The 19,656-nt window shown below is 39.6% G+C and overlaps 1 protein-coding gene across 2 annotated transcripts in view; it reads left to right on the top strand.

The window, feature by feature from the left end:
* LOC308412638 (receptor-type tyrosine-protein phosphatase N2-like) overlaps positions 1-19,656 on the top strand; it is a 228,846-nt gene that overhangs the window by 68,403 nt on the left and 140,787 nt on the right. For both annotated transcript variants that reach the window (XM_080907154.1, XM_080907155.1), the window contains one exon: positions 12,903-12,982. In XM_080907154.1, the coding sequence (XP_080763280.1) occupies positions 12,903-12,982 (80 nt within the window). The remainder of the gene's footprint in view (positions 1-12,902; positions 12,983-19,656) is intronic.

The following is a 19,656-nucleotide window of genomic DNA, read 5'->3' as shown; positions in this document are numbered from 1 at the left end:
GTGAATTGCAAGGTTAATTAAAACTTTGATCTCCTGACCATTCCCTTAATTGCTGAGATCTGAGAACATTGAGATATTGCTAAAAACCCGGAGGTCCGCATCTTCCGAAGGCTCTTTATTACACAAACTAACCCAACTCAGGGTTCACTTACTTTTTTACAGAAATTTGAACCAATAAGGAAAAAGTATGCCTCTGGCACCATTTCCTGAGGTAACCAAAGAGATGAGAGACATCTTCATGGAATATGGTACTAGATGAAGTTAGGATAATGGGCAGGGCTCCCCCAGGTTATTTTTTTTTGCTGTACTGAACTGCCATTCCACAGCACTACATGAGTCAGTCGACACTGAAATAAACCACAACAACAACATCCATCTCTTTACCGAATGTTCAGTGCTCTTCAGTCTCGTGTAAATATAGCGGCAGATTGCACATTGATAACAAATACAGCCTGGTCCCGGTCCACAGACCGATTGGCTCGAGGACCGATTGGCAGGCAGAAGGCTCATAAGACAACTGGGACGTGACGTCAATGTAGGGATCCTGACAGCATTGGAAAATAGAAGCGATGAAGAAAATCGAACACTTGGAATAGCAAATACTCACATGTCCTGCAGACGAATAAAGACGCAACTGAGCAAACAGATCTTCAGTATTGAACCATGACTTCATTCAAGGCCATATTCAGCAAATGGAGATTGATCTTTTGCAGTGGCTGTTCTGAAATTATCTGTCAGATATCTGCCTGATTATTTCCATATGCGTTGTGTTATAATGCAAAATTCATTCAGTCTTTAGGCCTCAAATAACATTGATTAACACAATCTAATGCGTTGAGTTTACCTAAACTCTGGTCTGTGTAGTTTTCTACAGTATATTGGTGACAGTTATACTAGTCCAAATGTGAAATTGTCAACTGTTTATTTCAGATATCAAATCCTTAAAGGTGACCAAACTCAAAAAACATCAATCAGTCACTAATCTACTCCCTTTGTTTTTTTAAAAATGAGATGGTGAGATAAAAACCTGTATATGAATTCTCAGTCTGTGTTGTAAAAATGGTAGAATGAAGAATACTTCTAGCCTCAGTTGTTCACTTTTTCGAGTGTGGTGCACGATGGGCACAATATAATGTAACACTCAGCTGAACAGGTGGAAAAAGATAAAACTGAAAGCTCTGGAAACAAAACAACGAAGTTTACTTAAAATGCATTTTCCTTTGAAGTTTAGCGCGAGGACGCTAATTCACAGTTTATTTGGTGCTTTGTAGAATTAGTTTGGATTATTTGTTATCTTGTTAGTACAGCATATTTTTTGGTGTTGGTTTTTCATTTCATGTTGGCTGGTGTTTGTCTTCTAAGAGGTGAAATTTTGACACTGTTAAATGGATAGAAGTACTAGGAAAGCATTGCTTTTTATACTTGCATTGTACAGTGTAACTCCATTCACTGTTGATAAAGCAACGTCCAAATTGAATTGAACTCGGCCTGGGTTGAAGGGAAGCAGAGAGAGTAGGAATCCATGTCTACAGTCTTCTATTTGTGAGAGTGTGTGGACAGGTGGGGATTGGGTGGCTTGGGGTCGCATGATTCACACACATGCATACCTACACACGCGCGCACACACACACTCTTTCTCTCCACCCCCTCCGCTTGGCCCCCGTCGTTGCTTGGCACCTTGCCGTGCTGCTCGGCTGCTGCATTGAGTCCCTGGGTGGCCCGTACTGTTCCCCTGTTCTAATGCACCTTTTGTCTTTGTTCTCCTATTCTGGGAATGAAAGAAGGGAGCTATACAGTGGGGTGAGTGATGGATAGGAGGCAGAGAAAACGAGAGAGCGACTGAGAGAGAGAGAGAGATACAGAGAGCGCAAGGGAGGCAGAGAGAGAGGGAGAGAAATCCAGGGGTCTCTTTTGTTGTGAGCGCAGTGAAAGCCCAGCAGGGGGAGCCGCCTAGACAATTTGTCAGATGCACCACGCTTATTTTCCAAGGCTGCCCGGCTCCTCGCCACTGTGGCAACAGCAGTCACCTTAAATGGAATAAATAAGCTCAGGAACATAGGGCTCAGACTGACACTAATTTCTCAGCCTGCCTGTGGTTTCCAACACCATACTCTGAAACCGCACTAAAAACTGGTGGTTGCAGATAGTTTAAAAATATCCATTTACTTGTATCCAATATCATATTTCCCATTGCATACATTTAATGATAGAAATCTCATCTTATTCTGTATGCAGTCTTTGTAAGTTATCCGAACACCTTTTATGGGACCGTTTTTTCCATCAAATGCAAATACGAGTGAATTATCCCTGCTTTTAAATTTACCCTCAAATACTTTTTACCTTATAAAGTATTGTGGTATTTAAACAGCTTTATTTATTATATTTAGGTAAACTCAGTCCTAAAATAAGATGTGATATTGCATTAGAAATAATTGATATAATATCCCTCTAGTTCCCTATTTCGCTTTGAGCTATAAAAGTATTTGAGATAGCAGTTGTAGTATTTATCTGTTTGAGCTGTCGGTATAGGTGATAAACTTGTAGCTTTTTCTTATTTGCCTTAATGTCTCGTTACAGTAGTGTGGTAGAGAGAACATGCTGTATTATTATGGGTTTCATAGATTATCTGATTTGCTTTTATCAGTTTGAAGGACAGAGCGAGGCTCTGTGGTTCTCTGAGAAAACTTGTATAGCCTTGGGAGGATTTTTTAGCTTTATTTGTATCAGCAGGAACTGTAAGATTACATATCCTGTCAAACATGGCATATAGCACTGGCCTAGCTGAACCTGCACCTATCAGGTCAGTTTCCTTAAACCAAAAAAATCCTTGAAAAATAAATTTTTTTTTTAAAGCAGTACAAATGTTTAAGTGATATATAAATTTATAACCTGTGGAAATGTCCAGCTGCTTTATTGAGCCATCTTAATTTAAAAAAATACTACTTCTGGGTTTTAAATACTTTTGATCCTTCTTGGTTTATATTTGATGAAGTTTGTTCAAGTGCAAAAAATCCTTAACTGTTTCTATGGGAAGTTTTCTACTTTTTTTTTTTTTTTTAAAGTAGAAAACTTCCCATCTATTCTCTCCCGCTTATCCTTATCCAGGTTGTCGGTAAAGGGGGTTTGGTTTTGGTTCATTTTTTGTTTTTTTGTCAGAAAAAATATGTTTGCTATTAGAAGCTGGTGTTAAATGTTTAGTTCCACGAACTAACTTTATTTTGCAGAGTCCTGTATCTGCCCCTCATACACCTAACCTCTATCCACTGCGGTTGGTACAGAGGAAAGGCTTAAAAATTAAGTGGTACTCAAAGGAAACAGCTGAAGGAAAATGTTCCAACTAATTAGGTTAATTCGAAATATGTCTGTAGTATGATTGGGTATAAAATTTTATCCTGTCTTCCTTCTCTCTCAGCCTGGTTCTGCCGGAGGTTTCTTCCTGTTAAAAGGGAGTTTTTCCTTCCCACTGTCGCCAAAGTGCTTGCTCATTGGGGGTCATATGATTGTTGGGGTTTTCTCTGTATGCATTATTGTAGGGTCTACCTTACAATATGGGGCGACTGTTGTTGTGATTTGGTGCTGTATAAATAAAATTGGATTGAAAAAGAACATCTTAGAGAGGCAGAGTTCCTCTGAAGTAAAGGAGGGCAGAGTATCTGTAATCTGACAAAAAGGTCTACATATTTTCAGAATAACGTTCCTCAACATAAAATTGTTAAGATTTTAAATATTTTATCATCTTCTGATACATAATCTAAATATTCACAGAATCTTGGTGAAATCTCTGTGCACTAAGCAGAGAGCCAAAAATCAATATTGGAGCCATGCCACTCTTTGGATCGTTGGGTAGGACTGCATTTAAAAATGAGGATGATTCTTTTTTTTTTTTTTTTTTAATATTTTTATTGAGAGACAAGTGTACAGTAGTTTACAATGACAACACAATCTGTTCCCCTCACATATTTTTTAGTTTTTCTTACATGAACAGACACAATAACACACACACAGGCACACCTACACACACGCTTAAGTAAACAAACAAAACAAAACCTAATAAGAAACCCAAAACAAACACAAACCCCAAAAGGGGGGGAAAGAAAAAAAAAAAAAAAAAAAAAAGGGGGGGGGGAAGAGACATGATATTAATCAGCTGGTAGAGCGTTTAATGACTTGCAATAGTCCACGAAGGGGCCCCAGATAGAATAAAATTCTCTGTATTTGCCCTTCGCCACAAGGCCTATCTTTTGCAATTTAAGAGATGACATCACATCTCTAAACCAAAAAGAAACTGAAGGTGGCTTTGAAGATTTCCAAAGGAGTAAGATGCAACGTCTAGCCAAAAGTGATGTAAAGGCTAATATTTTGAAGTGTGTAGGGTCGGTTAGACCAGTGTTGACTGGAAGCCCAAAAACAGCTAGAAAAGGGTCCATGCAGATTTGGGTCCCAAGAGCTTTGGAAAGAATAACTGAATACTGACTCCAGAAGCCATGGAGTCTTGGGCACAGAAAGAACATATGGCCTAGGTCACATGGGGTGGCATGACATCTCTCACACTGATCCATCACTTGTGGGTAAATCTCAGACAGACGAGACTTTGAATAGTAAACCCTGTACAACACCTTGAACTGGATGAGTTGTAACCTGGCACAGGACGTACTATAACGGACATTGGATACTGCTTTCTCCCATTGCTGATCCGAAAAAATTATTCCTAACTCCTGCTCCCAAGCCCCCCTAATTTTAGCAACGGAATGGACATTTAAATCCATAAGTTGTTTATATATTAAAGATATAATTGACTTCTTATTGGGTTTAAGGGATAAGAATTCCTCCCATGGTTGGACATTTGGGAGAAGAGGGTAGGAGGGGAAGAGAGCAGAAGTGCAATGCCGTGCCTGAAAATAACGGAATAGATTGGTAGCCGGAAGATTTGTTTCTGAACACAGGTCTAAAAAAGTTAAGAAAGTGCCATCTTTATAGAGATCCTTAAATGTATTAATACCATGACGCTTCCACTGTACATAGGTACCATCAATGAGGCCAGGAGTAAACAGATGGTTCTGCGTGATGGGCATGTGTACTGACGCAGAGATGTACTTAAAATGACTCCTGAATTGTGACCAGACCCTTAGACTAGACTGTACCACGGGATTTTGGGTGAAATGAGAAGGCTTAAGTGGTAGTGGAGAGAATAATAAAGCTTCTAAGGATGAGGAAGTGCACGACAGGCGTTCCAGTTTGCACCACAGCAGGTCTTGAGATTCAAGCCAATGGGTCAATTTGTGAACATGAGAGGACCAATAGTAAAATAAAAAGTTAGGCAAGGCAAGACCACCATCAAATGTCAGTCTCTGTAATAATGATTTCCTCACCCTGGGGTGTTTCCCTCCCCACAAAAACGATGTAACTAGCTGGTCTAACTTTTTGAAAAAAGCTTTAGGTAAAAATATAGGAATACTCTGAAACAGAAATAACAATCGAGGCAAAATGTTCATCTTTACAGCATTGATCCGACCAATTAGGGACAAAGGTAGCGATTTCCATCTCTGAAAATCTGATTGAATTTGAGTCATTAAAGGGGAGAAATTGGAAGAGTATAGAGAAGACAAAGTACGAGTCATGTTAACTCCCAAATATTTAAAGCCAGCAGGGCTAAGTCTAAAAGGAATGTCAGATTGTTTAAGTGTAAGACTTAAAGAATTTATGGGGAAACATTCACTTTTAAGAAGATTTATTTTGTAACCTGACAGAGAGCCGAACTTGTTTAGTAGAGACACAATCGATGGTATGCTAGATAAGGGATCAGAAACATATAGAAGCAGGTCATCTGCATATAAAGACAATTTTACGTCAAGGCCTGACCGGGAAATACCACGAAAATGAGGAAGGGCCTTCAAAGCTACAGATAGGGGTTCAATTACAATAGCAAAAAGTAGGGGGGACAGGGGGCAACCCTGTCTCGTCCCGCGTGACAATGAGAAGTAGCCAGAGGAAACACCATTTGTATAGACACTGGCTTGGGGTGCCCTGTACAACAGTCGAATCCATGAAATGAATCTGTCCTTGAAACCAAATCTTTGCAAGACCGCAAAGAGAAAGCTCCACTCTACACGATCGAAAGCTTTCTCAGCATCAAGTGAGATAACTACTTCTGGATTAGTGGTTGAGTGTTGGGAAAGAATGACATTCAAAAGCGTGCGGACATTAAAGAACAGCTGGCGGCCTTTAATAAAGCCATTCTGTTCATCTGAAATAATAGTAGGAAGAACCTTTTCAAGGCGAATTGCTAAAATTTTAGCCAAGACTTTAACATCAACATTCAGCAGTGAAATAGGCCTATACGAGGTGCAAGACGTAGGATCCTTACCCTTCTTTAAGAGAACAGTAATTAGTGCTTGAGACAATGTAGGGGGCAATAGACCACGTTCAAAAGATTCATTATACACTGAAAGAAGTAGTGGGGCTAACTTGTCTATAAAAGTTTTTAAAAATTCAACTGAAAACCCGTCAGGTCCTGGTGCCTTACCATTGTGCATGGTCTTGATTGCATGCACAATTTCATCCAGCCTAAGAGGGGCATCTAATTGTTCAGCTATAACAGGATCGACAGTGGGCATTGTAAGACCGTTAAAAAAAGAATCCATCTCTGAGGCGTCAGCAGCAGATTCAGATTCATATAGGGAGGAATAGTACGTCTTAAACACCTCGTTTACTTCCTTTGAATCAGAGACCGAGTTGCCTGCCGCATCTTTAATCTGGGAAATTAATCGAGACGAGGCCTGACGTTTTAACTGATGGGCCAAAAGCCTTCTGGGCTTATCACCATATTCATAATAAGTCGCACGCGCACGAAGTAAAAGACGTTCAGCATCTGCCGTAGAAAGTAAATCAAATTCAGTCTGCAAGTCAAGTCGTCTTTTATGCAAATCGGGAGTGGGACTGTCAACAACCTGTCTATCTATGTCACAAATTTGTGTAGTCAAAGTTTGAAGTTTGGCTTTGTGGCTTTTAGTGGAATGGGCAGAGAAAGAAATTATTTGCCCACGCACATATGCCTTAAGAGATTCCCAAAGCAATGACCTCGTAACAGTATTGCTGTCGTTAAACACCATAAATTCATCAATTGCGGATTTGATAAAGGTAACAAACCCCTCATCCGAAAGCAACAAAGAGTTAAATCTCCAGGGTGAGGAAAAAGAGGACTGGGCTATGAGCTTGATGTCAACGCTAAGTGGTGCGTGATCGGAAATGACAATAGGATGATATGTAGATGACAGTACTTTTGGAATAGAGGATGATTCTTTAATGGAACTCATTGCACAGACTCAGAAATCATTGTTCTGTGGACACATGAATCAAAATGTATAGTTCTTTTTGGAAAGCATGGAAAGGACCATCCTCAGGACTAAAGTGGAGAGGCACCATCTGGTTTGTTATCAGCCCTCAATCAAAGGCCTGCATCTCTGATAGATTGTGGGTTCATGAGTGCCTATGGAATTAGCACCTTGCACATCTGGAAAGGCAAAATCAATGAAAGATCATTTGAAAAGATATACGGAGGTTTTATATCAATATATACTCCCATCTAGATCGTGGCTTTTTCAGGACAAGACTTACATATTTTAGCAAGACAATGGTAGACCACATAATGCAGCTATTACAACAGCACGACTTTGAAGGAGAAGAGTCCAGTAGAACTGGGCTCTCCCACAGGTCCAGCAGCTGGTCTCATCATGTCCCAGATGTCCAGATGTAAACATGTCCCTGCCCTGACTTTGTTGACATGAGTTTCTGAAATCAAATTCAAAAAGAATTTTCTCAGCTTAAACATTTGCGTGTTTCCTGTGTTCTGCTGTGGATAAAATGTAGGTGTTAGGGAAAATATTCTAAAACACTTCTTCAGTAAAGACTCAGAGAAGAGAAACACACAGAACTTCTTGCTAGCAAGGGCAGCCTCCAGACTGAGACTCGCACTAAGAAACTGCCCCAATCTTTATTTATACTTCAGTAGGTGTGTGTGTGTGTGTGTGTGTGTGTGTGTGTGTGTGTGTGTGTGTGTGTGTGTGTGTGTTGCTGATCAAAGGGTCATGAGAGCACAAAAGGTACATCCTTTGTCAGGAAAGGGGGTAGTCTCCCCCACCCTAGATAACATGGTGAGGAAGTCCAGCAGTTCATCTATATGTAAAGAAGCACTTAAACTAAAACAGACATAGCTACGTTAATCCTGCCGTAAAACAATAAAACAAGGTATGAGCTCTCATGCTCCCAGACGTGGGGGTGCATTCCTGGGATGCACCCCAAGCCTGCAGCCTGTTAGAGATCACACACAATTAATTATATGCCTCTAAGTATACATGGTTGAATATTTCCTAATACAAATAACTACATGCAGTATTCTACCATATGCAAACTTATATCACTAAAAGATTATACTGACTACTAAATACAATTTTCCATTGACAGTAGGTTTGTGAGATTTGCAAATGATTGCATTCTCTTTTTATCTATGTATATAGTGTCCTGACTTCTTTGAAATTGGATTCGTATATTAAAACAACAAAAGTATCTCTGAACAAAGTAGTCATCGACCTGTGAAACCTCAGCCACTGAAAAGACAACAAAACTTCCCTTTTCTAACAATTTCCTCTCGGGGCTGCAGCCAGAGATCAGCAGCGGTTTGACGAGCCTCCAGCAAAACTTCCAACACTGGCAACGTATGAATCATAAAAGTGAGCCTACACACTGTGCCAGGACACAAAACAAACCTGGAGAGTGACTCACACCCTTACATTTCATTTGGAACAATTCAATACTGATTAGATAATACTGACGGTGAGCACTTTCAGCAAAACGGCCTTGGAAATGTTTTTAGCTGCCACGTTGGCCTGGTAGTGGTTGAGGGCAACGCGGTGAGCGGGAGGGAAGTGCTGATGTGGGTGGCTTCTCGGAGCCTTTGACTGTAGCTGGCTGCCGAATAATGATGGCTCTTGTGTAACCATCAGTGAGTGTAGACTAGAGGTTTAAAAAAAATTATTTATTTTATTGAAACATGAGGGTCTGGGTGATGTAATGTCTGTGTCTGAGCTGAAGGTCCATATCTAAGAGCTGCCACTAGGAGGAGAGAGTGGGCCTGAACTGTCTGGATGTGAGGATGATGATGATGATGATGATGACAGACTGGATACAAACTGAGGCCATAGGTGTGAACACTTAGTGTTTTGTATCATATTTTATATCATACCTTTTTTAAGAACTGTCACAGCGTTTGGCACAAATCAACAAAATCACAAAGGATGTGTCTCCCTCAAAGCAAGCAAAGTGAAATAATAACTCAAATAATAGTGAATGCATTCAAAAGCCGACACTTTCTTTTCCTCCAACTGTGAACATTAAGGTTCAAATGAAATACCTCTATCTTATTTACCCCTTGGGCACTTGACAGAAAACTCACACACCATATAAACTTTAATCTGCAGCTTCTGTCCTGCAGAGTCCTTCCACAGTCCTTTTTCTGTGCTAAAATAATCCAACTCGTTATCACTTCATGTTCGATATGCATATACATTTCAGTGTGTATTATGGTCTGTATGCAATTTTTTTTTTCTTGTCTTTAAAAAAAGTCATTATATTAATGTCATTACTCTTGATGGTGAAACTGGAGCTGTTTTTATAGTTTGACTTGACTCTGACACATCTGAGCATGATTGTAAATTTGTGCGTTCTAAGTAAATGGACAGTAAAAACAACAAGTTAACACCAGCTCTATTTCCAAAGTGTTTTTAAGCATGTGGTCCACACATTTGTAGGTTTGAGTTTCTTTTCCTTTATATTTTTTCGGCGAATGATTTTAGTTCTTTGTGTTTTCTGGCATTGTGGTTTTCGCCCTTAATAGTTGTAGTCATAGTTGTGTAATAATGGAAAGTAGTCCTGATTCTCTCTGTGTTATGTCAGGTCACCTGCTACAGTTCCTTTCAAGTTCTCTGTGTTCTTGTGCTTAGCTAGTTTCTTTTTTTCCCCCTGTTGTTGTTATTATTATTATTATTATTATTATTATTATTATTATTATTATTTTGTAGTCTCTGGTCTCTTAGGTTCCCTCTTTGAACTGAATCCTGACAAATGCGACTGCTCATAACTCTTAAATTTTAAACAGCTGACTAAAAAGTCTGTGTACTTCTCTGACTACTGCAGAGAAGTATCATATCCTGCACAATAAGGGTTTTATTTTTTAAACAGAAATGCACTTCTTTCTTTCTACAACAACAAATGTTTCTATTGCACTTTATTTTTAGAGTTTCTTGTTGTTGTTGGCTATTTCTAGTATTTATGGTCACATCATTTAAATATATAGTGCTGTTTGTTGTTTTCATCTGAATGATGTGATGGCTTTAAATGTTATCTAGAGCATTAAAGTCTTTCAGTGTGTAAAGTACTGTGTAAGCTTTTACATTTCTTAATCACTAAATTTGTTTGTTTTTATACTGTTCTATTGATTTATTTCAAGATTTGCCGACCTTAAAAATATGATTTTAGCTTTTCAGGCTCACTTTGTTACGTTTCTCTTCAGTGAGGTACATATTTTCTTAAGGTTCAGTCTTCAGGCGCGTTCAGGTGTTGTTATTCCTTCAGTCAAAGACTAAAATGATGTTTTAGCACTTACAGTATGACAGGGTTTGCTTCAGTTGTCAGTCATGTAGTCAGGGTCCCTGTCACTCTTTTGTTCAGCTGGGAGCGTGTTTGATTTCAGTTTAGCACACCAGATATATCTGCAGTGCCTCCACCCCCACCGCCTTCCCTCCGCCTTTGCAATTAGTTATCATGATGCTGCTGCTGGATGCTTGTTAGATTCAAGTTTATATTAAAGTGTGTTGCTCTACAGATTGAGAGACGAGGTGTAAGGCCAAAAGCTTTTAGCATTGCGATCATCAGAAACAATGTGTCAAAAGCTGCGTTAATACATGTTGGGTTTTTTTTGAAAAATGATAAATTGAAGCAATAGAAGATATAAAATCACCTCCTGTGCGCTTCTTTTGCCCGGTGAGTGACAAGGTTATTTACAAGGTTCAAAGTCAATGTGGTGTCTTTGTGCTGGCGCTGCCCTGGGTAGCAGAGGCCGACAGATGGATATGTGATCAACTCAACATGAGCGATTTTACCTCTTCATCACACACGGAGAGTGTGCCTGTGCCGGCTGATGAATCACTTCATAGATGTGACAAATATATCGGCCTCATACCTCGGAGGAGAAATAATGGTCGGAAAAATGAGCTGCTGTGTTGTGTGGTGTTCCTGGGACAGACTGACTCGTTTTGTAATATTTTGTGTCTTTGGCTGCTAAGTTAACATGAAAGTACAAATATGTGTAACGTGGTGAAAACACGGCAGCGTGTAGTGGAAAAGTAAAGGTAAATGTACATCTTTTATTGAACACTTCTATCACATGCGTGGATTACTAATTCGACTTCATCTAATTAGTTGTCGTTGCAGCTTATATGTTAAAATAATGTAGAATTACTGTTGCATGTAAAACAACATGTGAATATGAGTCTGGGCTTTTCATGTTTTTCTTTGATATTCTGGCCTCTGGGCTCAAGAAACCCAATTAAAATCCCACAATAACAGTTTTAAATACTTCATGATAATGTTAAATGAAGGCTGGTCATCCAACTTTTACAAAGGTTTGAAAAGTAAACACTTTGAGGTTTTTAGAGTGTAGAGACTGGCTAAATTGTACTGTACACTGTACTGATGGACTGTGTTAGAATGTACTCTTTTAGAGACAAATCTTATATTTTTACATTGATTTCGCTTGTAAATGCATGAGAACATTGGTTCAATAGGTCTATGCATGCAGTGCATTTTGTACAGAAGTGCAAAGCACAAAGGAGTACAGAGTCAAGACACATTATATGCGGTGGGCTTCTGTACAAAAGGTGAATCTGCTTTTATTTTGCACATTTCTCTTAATTATTTTGCTGATCCTTTTAGTTTAATTATTATAATAGAAGAGGCCGACCCCACAGTCTGCAAAATGCACTCAAAAGCACCAATGAAAACAATTTAAATCCATCAATGTGAAACCACTTTGAACACGTTTTTTTTCGGCAGCATTAGGATAGGACCTGCTCCATTAATGATGTCACCATATTTTATAACAGTGTTGTTACAGCAGCAGTTACTTCCTTTAGCGGCGCACAATACATCCTGGTGGGGGACTTCGTAATATGTCTTCCTGCTGGGCCTTTAGTCTGAATTACAGCAGGAAAAACAAAAGGTTAATCACATTGGGAGACTCCGCTTTGCCTCTGACCACCCAGCTTCTCTGCGTCTCTCCCTCAGTGTTTCAATTCAAGCTGCTTTATTGGAATAAATGTTGGATGAACAGGGTAAAAAAAGCTCTTTCCAAAGCACCCTAAAAAGGACTACATATGTCTTTTGCTTCTTTTTCTGCTCATATTCTTGCCTTTGTTTTTACCTCTTAGTTCCTGTCCCCTTGAATTTACATCTATCATGGCAAAGTGCATCACAGTCACCATATATTGAATCAAAATGTAAATGTATTATAAACCAGGCAGCTGGAAATGTGTTTGCTCTTCTGAGAATCACGTATCAGAGTATCCTGATTCTCCTTTCTTCATTTCCTTGCGTGCTTAAATGCCAGTGGGCGCATTACATTGAGATTCAAGAGGTTATCTCGCTGTGGTGATGGGGATTGCAGCAGCCTAAAGGATCGCCACAGGTTGAAGCATTTTTTTTTTCTCTCAAGTGCATGTATGGCTGAGCTTTAATGAGCAAAACTTCTTATCTGCGGGTGTCTGAAAAACAACACCTAGCCGCCAAGGGAAATAGATTCAGAAGATGCCTTTTGTAAAGCTTCTAAATGTGTGTATGTGTGTCTTTCACAGGGTGGTGGGCCCGGCTGTGACCTTCAAAGTGAGTCCCAACGCTCAGAACGTCAGCACCGCAGATGTGGCCAACGTGGCTGGTAGGTAGTAATGTTGTCTTTATACTGACAGAGGGAAAGACAACCCATTATCATTGGCTTGCTGCTGCACCTGAGGCCCCAGATGAACATTTTTCAAAACTTATGACTCCTCCAAGAATTCTTTTTTTTTTTTTCCTACTGAGTATTCTGCCACATCCACGCAGGCACTTTGTGGCAAGTTATTCAATTCCTTTGTGTTCACTTTGGCTAAGTATTTGGTACTGGTCCATTTTGAAAGAAAGCCAGCTGGGTTTTCTGTTTTGTTACAAATCTTCAAGCAGCCATGTTTGCCTCCATCATGGAAATCCATCCGAAGAGTTGGATATGTGCCTAAATAAACAAGCTAGAAAAAAACAAAACAGGGACACCAGATATTTGTTGTGTTTGGAGAATGAGTTATTTCATTAATGCCACACAAAGAAAAAAACAGAAGTTTTCTCACAAGGAAGAATCAGCTTTTGGACAACTTTAAAGCCAACCAACCAGCATGATTAACATGGTTATACTAAATGTTGCTGTAATAAAGCATCAAAGGGCTTCAGCATGTTGCTGTTTTTGGATAAAAAGCTTAAAATACCAACTGTACACTACTTGTTTAATGCCAGGTTGTTCTAAGAACCCTGGGCTAGTGACTTATGCATGATTTATAACTTGGTAGCAGGCTATGGAGTAGCCATGGCGATACATGCAGTCTGCCATACAAAACTATCAACCCGTCAGATGATAGCTGATGGTTTCCCTGTTTGCATAATTAAATGTTAAATGGGACATAATAAGATGGACAATTAGTATCCTATAAATAACTAAAAGGTACAACTGCAGTAGAGTTAATGAGTCAGTACATAGCAGGAGATCAGCCAGTACATTTTTTTTTCTTGCCTTCAGATTCTGAAGATGCATAAGCAGATTTCTGTGTAAAGCTTAAACTTCCTTTGACTTGCTCGTTAATGTGCCACTTGTTTGCAGTTTCTAGCTGTTCCTAACAGGTATGTTTCTCCACAAACTTTTTTTTTTTCAAGAAATACATCTCATTAAAGAAGTAAAAATACAATAGGGAGCCTAATTTTGCCCCTACTTGCCTCTGCTAAAATTACCATCTGCTGCCTTTGTACCTTTCTCTCTCACATTTAGCTTTCCCTGAACATGCTCACACACATTAGACTGACTGCAAGTAAGTTGGAGGAATAATGCATGAGTCACCTCCTCCAAAATGTTCAAAATGACGCACTTACAACCATACATCACATTTTACTTTTTGGAACTCACACCGAGAGAGATTATTTACTTTTAGTTAAAGAGTCAACATCATAAGAATTAAGAACATTTCAAGTAAGAACACTGGTATAAAGTGAATTTTTCCGTGTGGAAGAGGGACTCAGGTAGCAAACCAAAGGTTCTACAGGATCTCTGTATAAAAAAACGGCAATCACAGCTCACGATTAAAAAAAAAAAAGACATTTACCTTCGTGAAGGATTTATTAATCGATGCTGAAGGAACCAGTGTTTTATTTTTAATCGAAAAATGTAAAAATTGCCACAAACTCTTCACATGCACTAAACGGAGGTGGCACATAATGGGTTCAAATGAGTAATGGGTTAGATGCCGTCACCGCTTAAAGGTAAAAGCTTCTCCTCCGAGGTCTTTGTCGCCAGTATAAGGAGTACCATCTCAGGTGGGGGTGACAACACCATCACATATTTTACACAACAATCACAGTAGGTAGCCTATGGAAAATGGTGCTGTTTTTTCTTTTTACCACTGTGTTTCAGCTCAGGTAAGTCTGCCCCAAAATGTTCTTTCCTGACCTTCATCAGCTAGTTTCAGTGTCTAAGCTGAACGAAATGGTTCAGGTGTTTGAATAATTCTAATAATCACTGAAATATTGACAAGATTGCCTCAGTGGTCCAACAGGAGACTCATATCCCAGTCTCCAGAGTGCAACTCTTTGTTTTTAGCAGCTCCACCCCCGCCACTGCTAATTTTATTGGTCTTTTGTGCCGCTACCTCGTATGAACCAGCCAATTTGTGTGTCCAAGACAACAAACGCCCTAATTGAATCTTGTTTCTGTGGTGGCTGCACATAATGTGAACACATTACAAATCATTTCTATGCATTCTAAAGTTGAGAGGTCATAGTCACCTGACTTTTTTTCCCTGTGAAACCAGGCTGGTTTGTTGGATAGCATTGATGGATTGAATATGGAAGCTTGATGTGGAGTCTGATCTTTGCCTAATTTGCACAGTTTAACACAGAACTCTGTTTAGAAAAATGGTAATAAATGCAAAATCATCAGTTGTGACTATTGCTAATATCATAATAGGTGTAATTTCTGTTGATTGTGGAGAAGATTAAAACAAGCAGAAATCAGGTGTGTAAATGTTTTCACAAGGGCGGCGTTGTGAGTGCAAAGTCGCTCGTTATCAGCAGAAATTTGTTGTCTACCACCTTCTGCTTTCCAAAGCACACAAAGGAAGTTCCACCTGATTTTGTTTCAAGATCCTGTGACTCAAAACGACTCGGTTCAAGCTGTTCTGTCACATGGAGAGGAACTCTCTATCACAGTGCAATTCAGGGGTAGAGACATTGTGAAGGTGTGTGAGAGTGTGCGTGTGTGTGTTCAGCAGACTACAGTGTGTGACTCACAGTAATGAGGCGAAGGTGTTGATGAAGTGGGGAATAAAGAAAGAAGGAATGTTTGCCATTAGCTAAGCTGTCAGTCCAGAGGGAGAGGGAGAGAGGGGACATTCCTGATACTCCTTGGGTCCAGTTCACACACATGCAAATATCACCCACAGTAGGAAATCGGACCAAAGTAAGTTAAAGTAACCTAAATGAGTATTTTATTTTTAGTTCTTATCCTGCTTGATAATTGCAAACCCACCTCCTTGCATGGGCACATGCTTTTACGTTTCTTTTTACCCCAACCATACACAGACGCACACGCTGATTATGCAACAGCTTCTCTCCTGTTTTTAAGTGCTATTGTTGGCGTTCTCATTTCCCGCCCGCCGCGCCCGGTGGCTCTGCGGGGTCACGGATGAGACTCGATTGTTATTAATGCAAACATTTGACAGAACGTGCTTGAAATGAAATACGGCGTCCTCTCAGCTAAAGTGCAATAGTGTGGGCGGGCCATCTTTAAAGTGTCGTTTGTCATATTCAACTAGAATATCAATCCATCCCAAAGCGTACATTATCCCCTCTAGCCGTGGCTTATAGTGCTTTTCTGAAACATTAAGCTTTACACGGCCATTGTAATGACGTCGTTTTATCATCGTTTATAGTCACACAGCAGCAGAGGGGAGAGAGTGGACTTCCATCTCCTCTGTCACAAATTCTTGTGTTTAGGTTGAAGGCTTATGGCAGCTGTGTTTAAAATCGTTCCGTTTTATTTGATCAAATCTGTGCGAAGACCTCATTTGTTTGCCAGAAAGATGTTTAAAGCACAAAAATTATGGTGAAAGGAGGATTCACATCGTTTAATGTGGGCTGTAGAGTGCATGTGCTGCTCTGGGTAATTTGAATATCCACAATTGAATCATGAGAACGCTGAAAACTGACGGAGGAGATATTCAAAGGTTTGAAAAATCGAATCAAACGAGAGAATATCAAATAAAAATCAACCATATCAACTCAAACCTGATAAGCTAATCACACTAACTTCATTCATTATTTTAGATTTTAACATTTAAACTCTCATTTTTTATGATTACATTTTAAAAAATATATTTTTTTCAAGCATAGGCAGCTACATAACTACATAAATTAAACATTTTGCATGAGGAAAAAAATCATTTATTCCTTTTAGAGTTGCAATTTTCCATTCTCATTTCCACTTCATTAATAAAACCACTCAGGCATAGCCAGGTGTGTAAATCCACTTCTTTTAAGTTTTACTGTCTGTTCTATTATTCATTTACAGAAGAAAACAGCATAAATATGAAGATGGCATAAGAATAAGGTGTGTTATTGGGGTTGTAAGAGTTTATATTTACAAAAAGAACACTGCACCAAAATTCTGCAATTTTCTTTTAAGCATTATCGTAATATGGTTGCTGTTTTGTGACTGATGCATTAGCCTCTGTAAGTAGATGGACATGTCGACATGTCCATCGGGACTTTTGGTTGCCGTAGTGAGTCTGCCTATTAACCGCTCACACTTGAGCAGCATTTATTCTGCACGCAGGTAAAGAATCCACTCACAGAACATTTACTAACACCCACTGGACATTTGCCTGACGTTTAATGAGTTACCTTCTAATTTTGTTTGTGACAAGTGACAAAATTTGGCTACTATGGTTGCTGGAAATCCCCCAAAATTAGCTTTTGCCCCAGTGGCCAAATCATCAGATTATACTACATGGTTCTCCTGACACATAAATACACATAAATAAAAGAGATGATATTAGTAGGTGTTACAAGTGACTTTATAAGCCTATAAAATGTAAAAAAAAAAAAATTGTAAAATATTTTGAATCTCAAGTAGATGTAATTGGAAAAAAAACATACTTAAGTTAAATTGTATTATGTAAAAATCTTTTAAAGCTAATCTCTTGGATCCTGTTTTTCTTACACTGGATTGGTTCTGACCTCGGCCCCTGGGTGCCAAAAGGTCCGATTAGTGCAGTCAGGCTATCCAGACCTGTTGTTGCATTTTAAGAAGCCACGTTACCACTTCTGTCATGGGCGCCCATCCATTGTGAAAGACTCCGAGGCCACCGGAGGCCATTGTCAAACGTGGGGGTGGATGTCAAGATGGTGGGCAGCGAGGTGGTGACCCTCATTGTCCGGCCGAGGGTGGGCGGGAGGACCCAGGGGCTACTTGCAGCGGTGCGTCACGGTCGTGAGAACGGGACCCTGTGAATAGGCCGGGGGTCAGGGTCAGGACAGCGGGCAGCTCAATTAGCACTTAAAGCAGAAGGAGAGCAGCTGAGATAGCCTGATCCTTCACCGTCTGTTCGCTTGACTTCTACTCTCTTTTTTTATTCTGCCAGCAGTTGTTTTTGCCTACATGCTAATAATGCCTGTTGGTGTGAAGATAGTTACTCACACATGCCGAAAAGCTTTGCAGTCTCAGTGATTGTTCACTGTTAGGACAGCTTCTGTTGATAGTGGTCAGGTTTAGACTCTTCTGCCATCACTTTTCCCCCTTTTTTAAGTGAAAGGAAGCCTGCTTTGTTAGCTGCAGACAATAGGTGGCTGCTCAGTGTTTTGCTTTTATCTCAGAAGGATGGTTTGTGTGTTGACATGTAAATTTCCTGACGGAGGTCACTATGAGTTAAAATGGGAGAAAATATTGATCATTATGTGAAATAATTATTTCTTGTAAAGAACATTTTTCCCATATATAACATATAACTGAAATTTATTACACGAGTATGTTAAATAGAGAACCTTGCTTAAAGTTTGGGCCAATTACTTAAAACTTTTTAAAATTTTGTTTTACATTCAGTTTAATTTAGTTTTAGTTGCTGAACAGCTTAGTTTCACTAGGAAACACAACATTAACCCTTCACAGCCTGACCAATGCATTCAAATGTGATGGCAAAAATGTTTTCATTTGCAAACATGCTCAATAATCTTTTCTTCAGATGTCAGATGTCCTCTAGCTAGAAAGTAAAAGCTTGTTGTTTTATTTTAGAGTGTGCAATGCATGTCTACCAAAGCTGCATCAAAAGTGATCTGATATTTCCTGATTCTGCTCTGAATCATTGTTTCGAGACTTATTTCGTTCTGATGAACTCACATCAGAAGTGCCAGCGTGGACACTTTGTACTCCACCATAAATGCTCCTCAAGTGCTGGGCAACAGCATGCAGCTCTTTCAGTCGGCGTACTCTGTAGCAGGCATGGCGACCCATTTCACCGAAGCGGATATTTAAACTGCTTTGATATTTGGTTATAATGCAGGACCCTGGAACATTTGCCTGCTTCTCCCAGCCTTTTCAAACAGTATTAATTGCAGCACACGAGAACCAAATTAAAGTCAGACGCAGATGTTAAGGGTATTTTCTATACATCAAGCCTTAATCACATTAACAGTACAGCAAATTTAATATTTTATCAAATTAAATCGACGGTGTATCGGCATGATAATAAAGTGGCTATTTAGTAAGCGGAAATTGTTCTGGCCGCTGTAGAGGAGGAAGCAGCTTCACCCTTATCCCGACAGCTGATATCTTTCTGTCACAGAGCTTCAAAACAGATCCTGACGACTGGGTGGAGGAAGGGTTTATGTTACTTTCACAAAGGCGTTGTTTGCGTCGGAGCTTTCCTTCGCTCGACTTTTTGTCTCCTGGTTTTCTTCCGTCTGACTGGATTAGCATAGATCTCGTTCGCTGACAGGACTGACCTTCACTGCAGCTAAACACTTGTCAAAATGCCAAATGTAATTACTGAGCTCTTTAGGTCAAAGTAATGTGTTTCATCTACCTCACTTTGCCTTGTTATTGATGTGCAAGCCCTCAGACCTCAGACTGCAGTCGAGTACTCCCTTTTCCCTCTCGTAGCACCAGTTCCATGCAAGTGTTTGTGTGTCATAACATAGTGAGGAAATGTATCTGTAATTATGCCTAAGTAATGTGGTCAAATTGTGCGTTGCTGTACTGCTAGATGTCTTTCTGTGACTTTGTCAGCTTATACGCTCCCAGATCCTGTGATTATGGACAATTTA

The sequence above is a fragment of the Rhamphochromis sp. 'chilingali' genome (genome assembly GCF_963969265.1).
Source record: "Rhamphochromis sp. 'chilingali' genome assembly, chromosome: 16".
NCBI classification, from domain to species: Eukaryota; Metazoa; Chordata; class Actinopteri; order Cichliformes; family Cichlidae; genus Rhamphochromis; species Rhamphochromis sp. 'chilingali'.
This window is presented reverse-complemented; position numbering and strand designations above follow the sequence as displayed.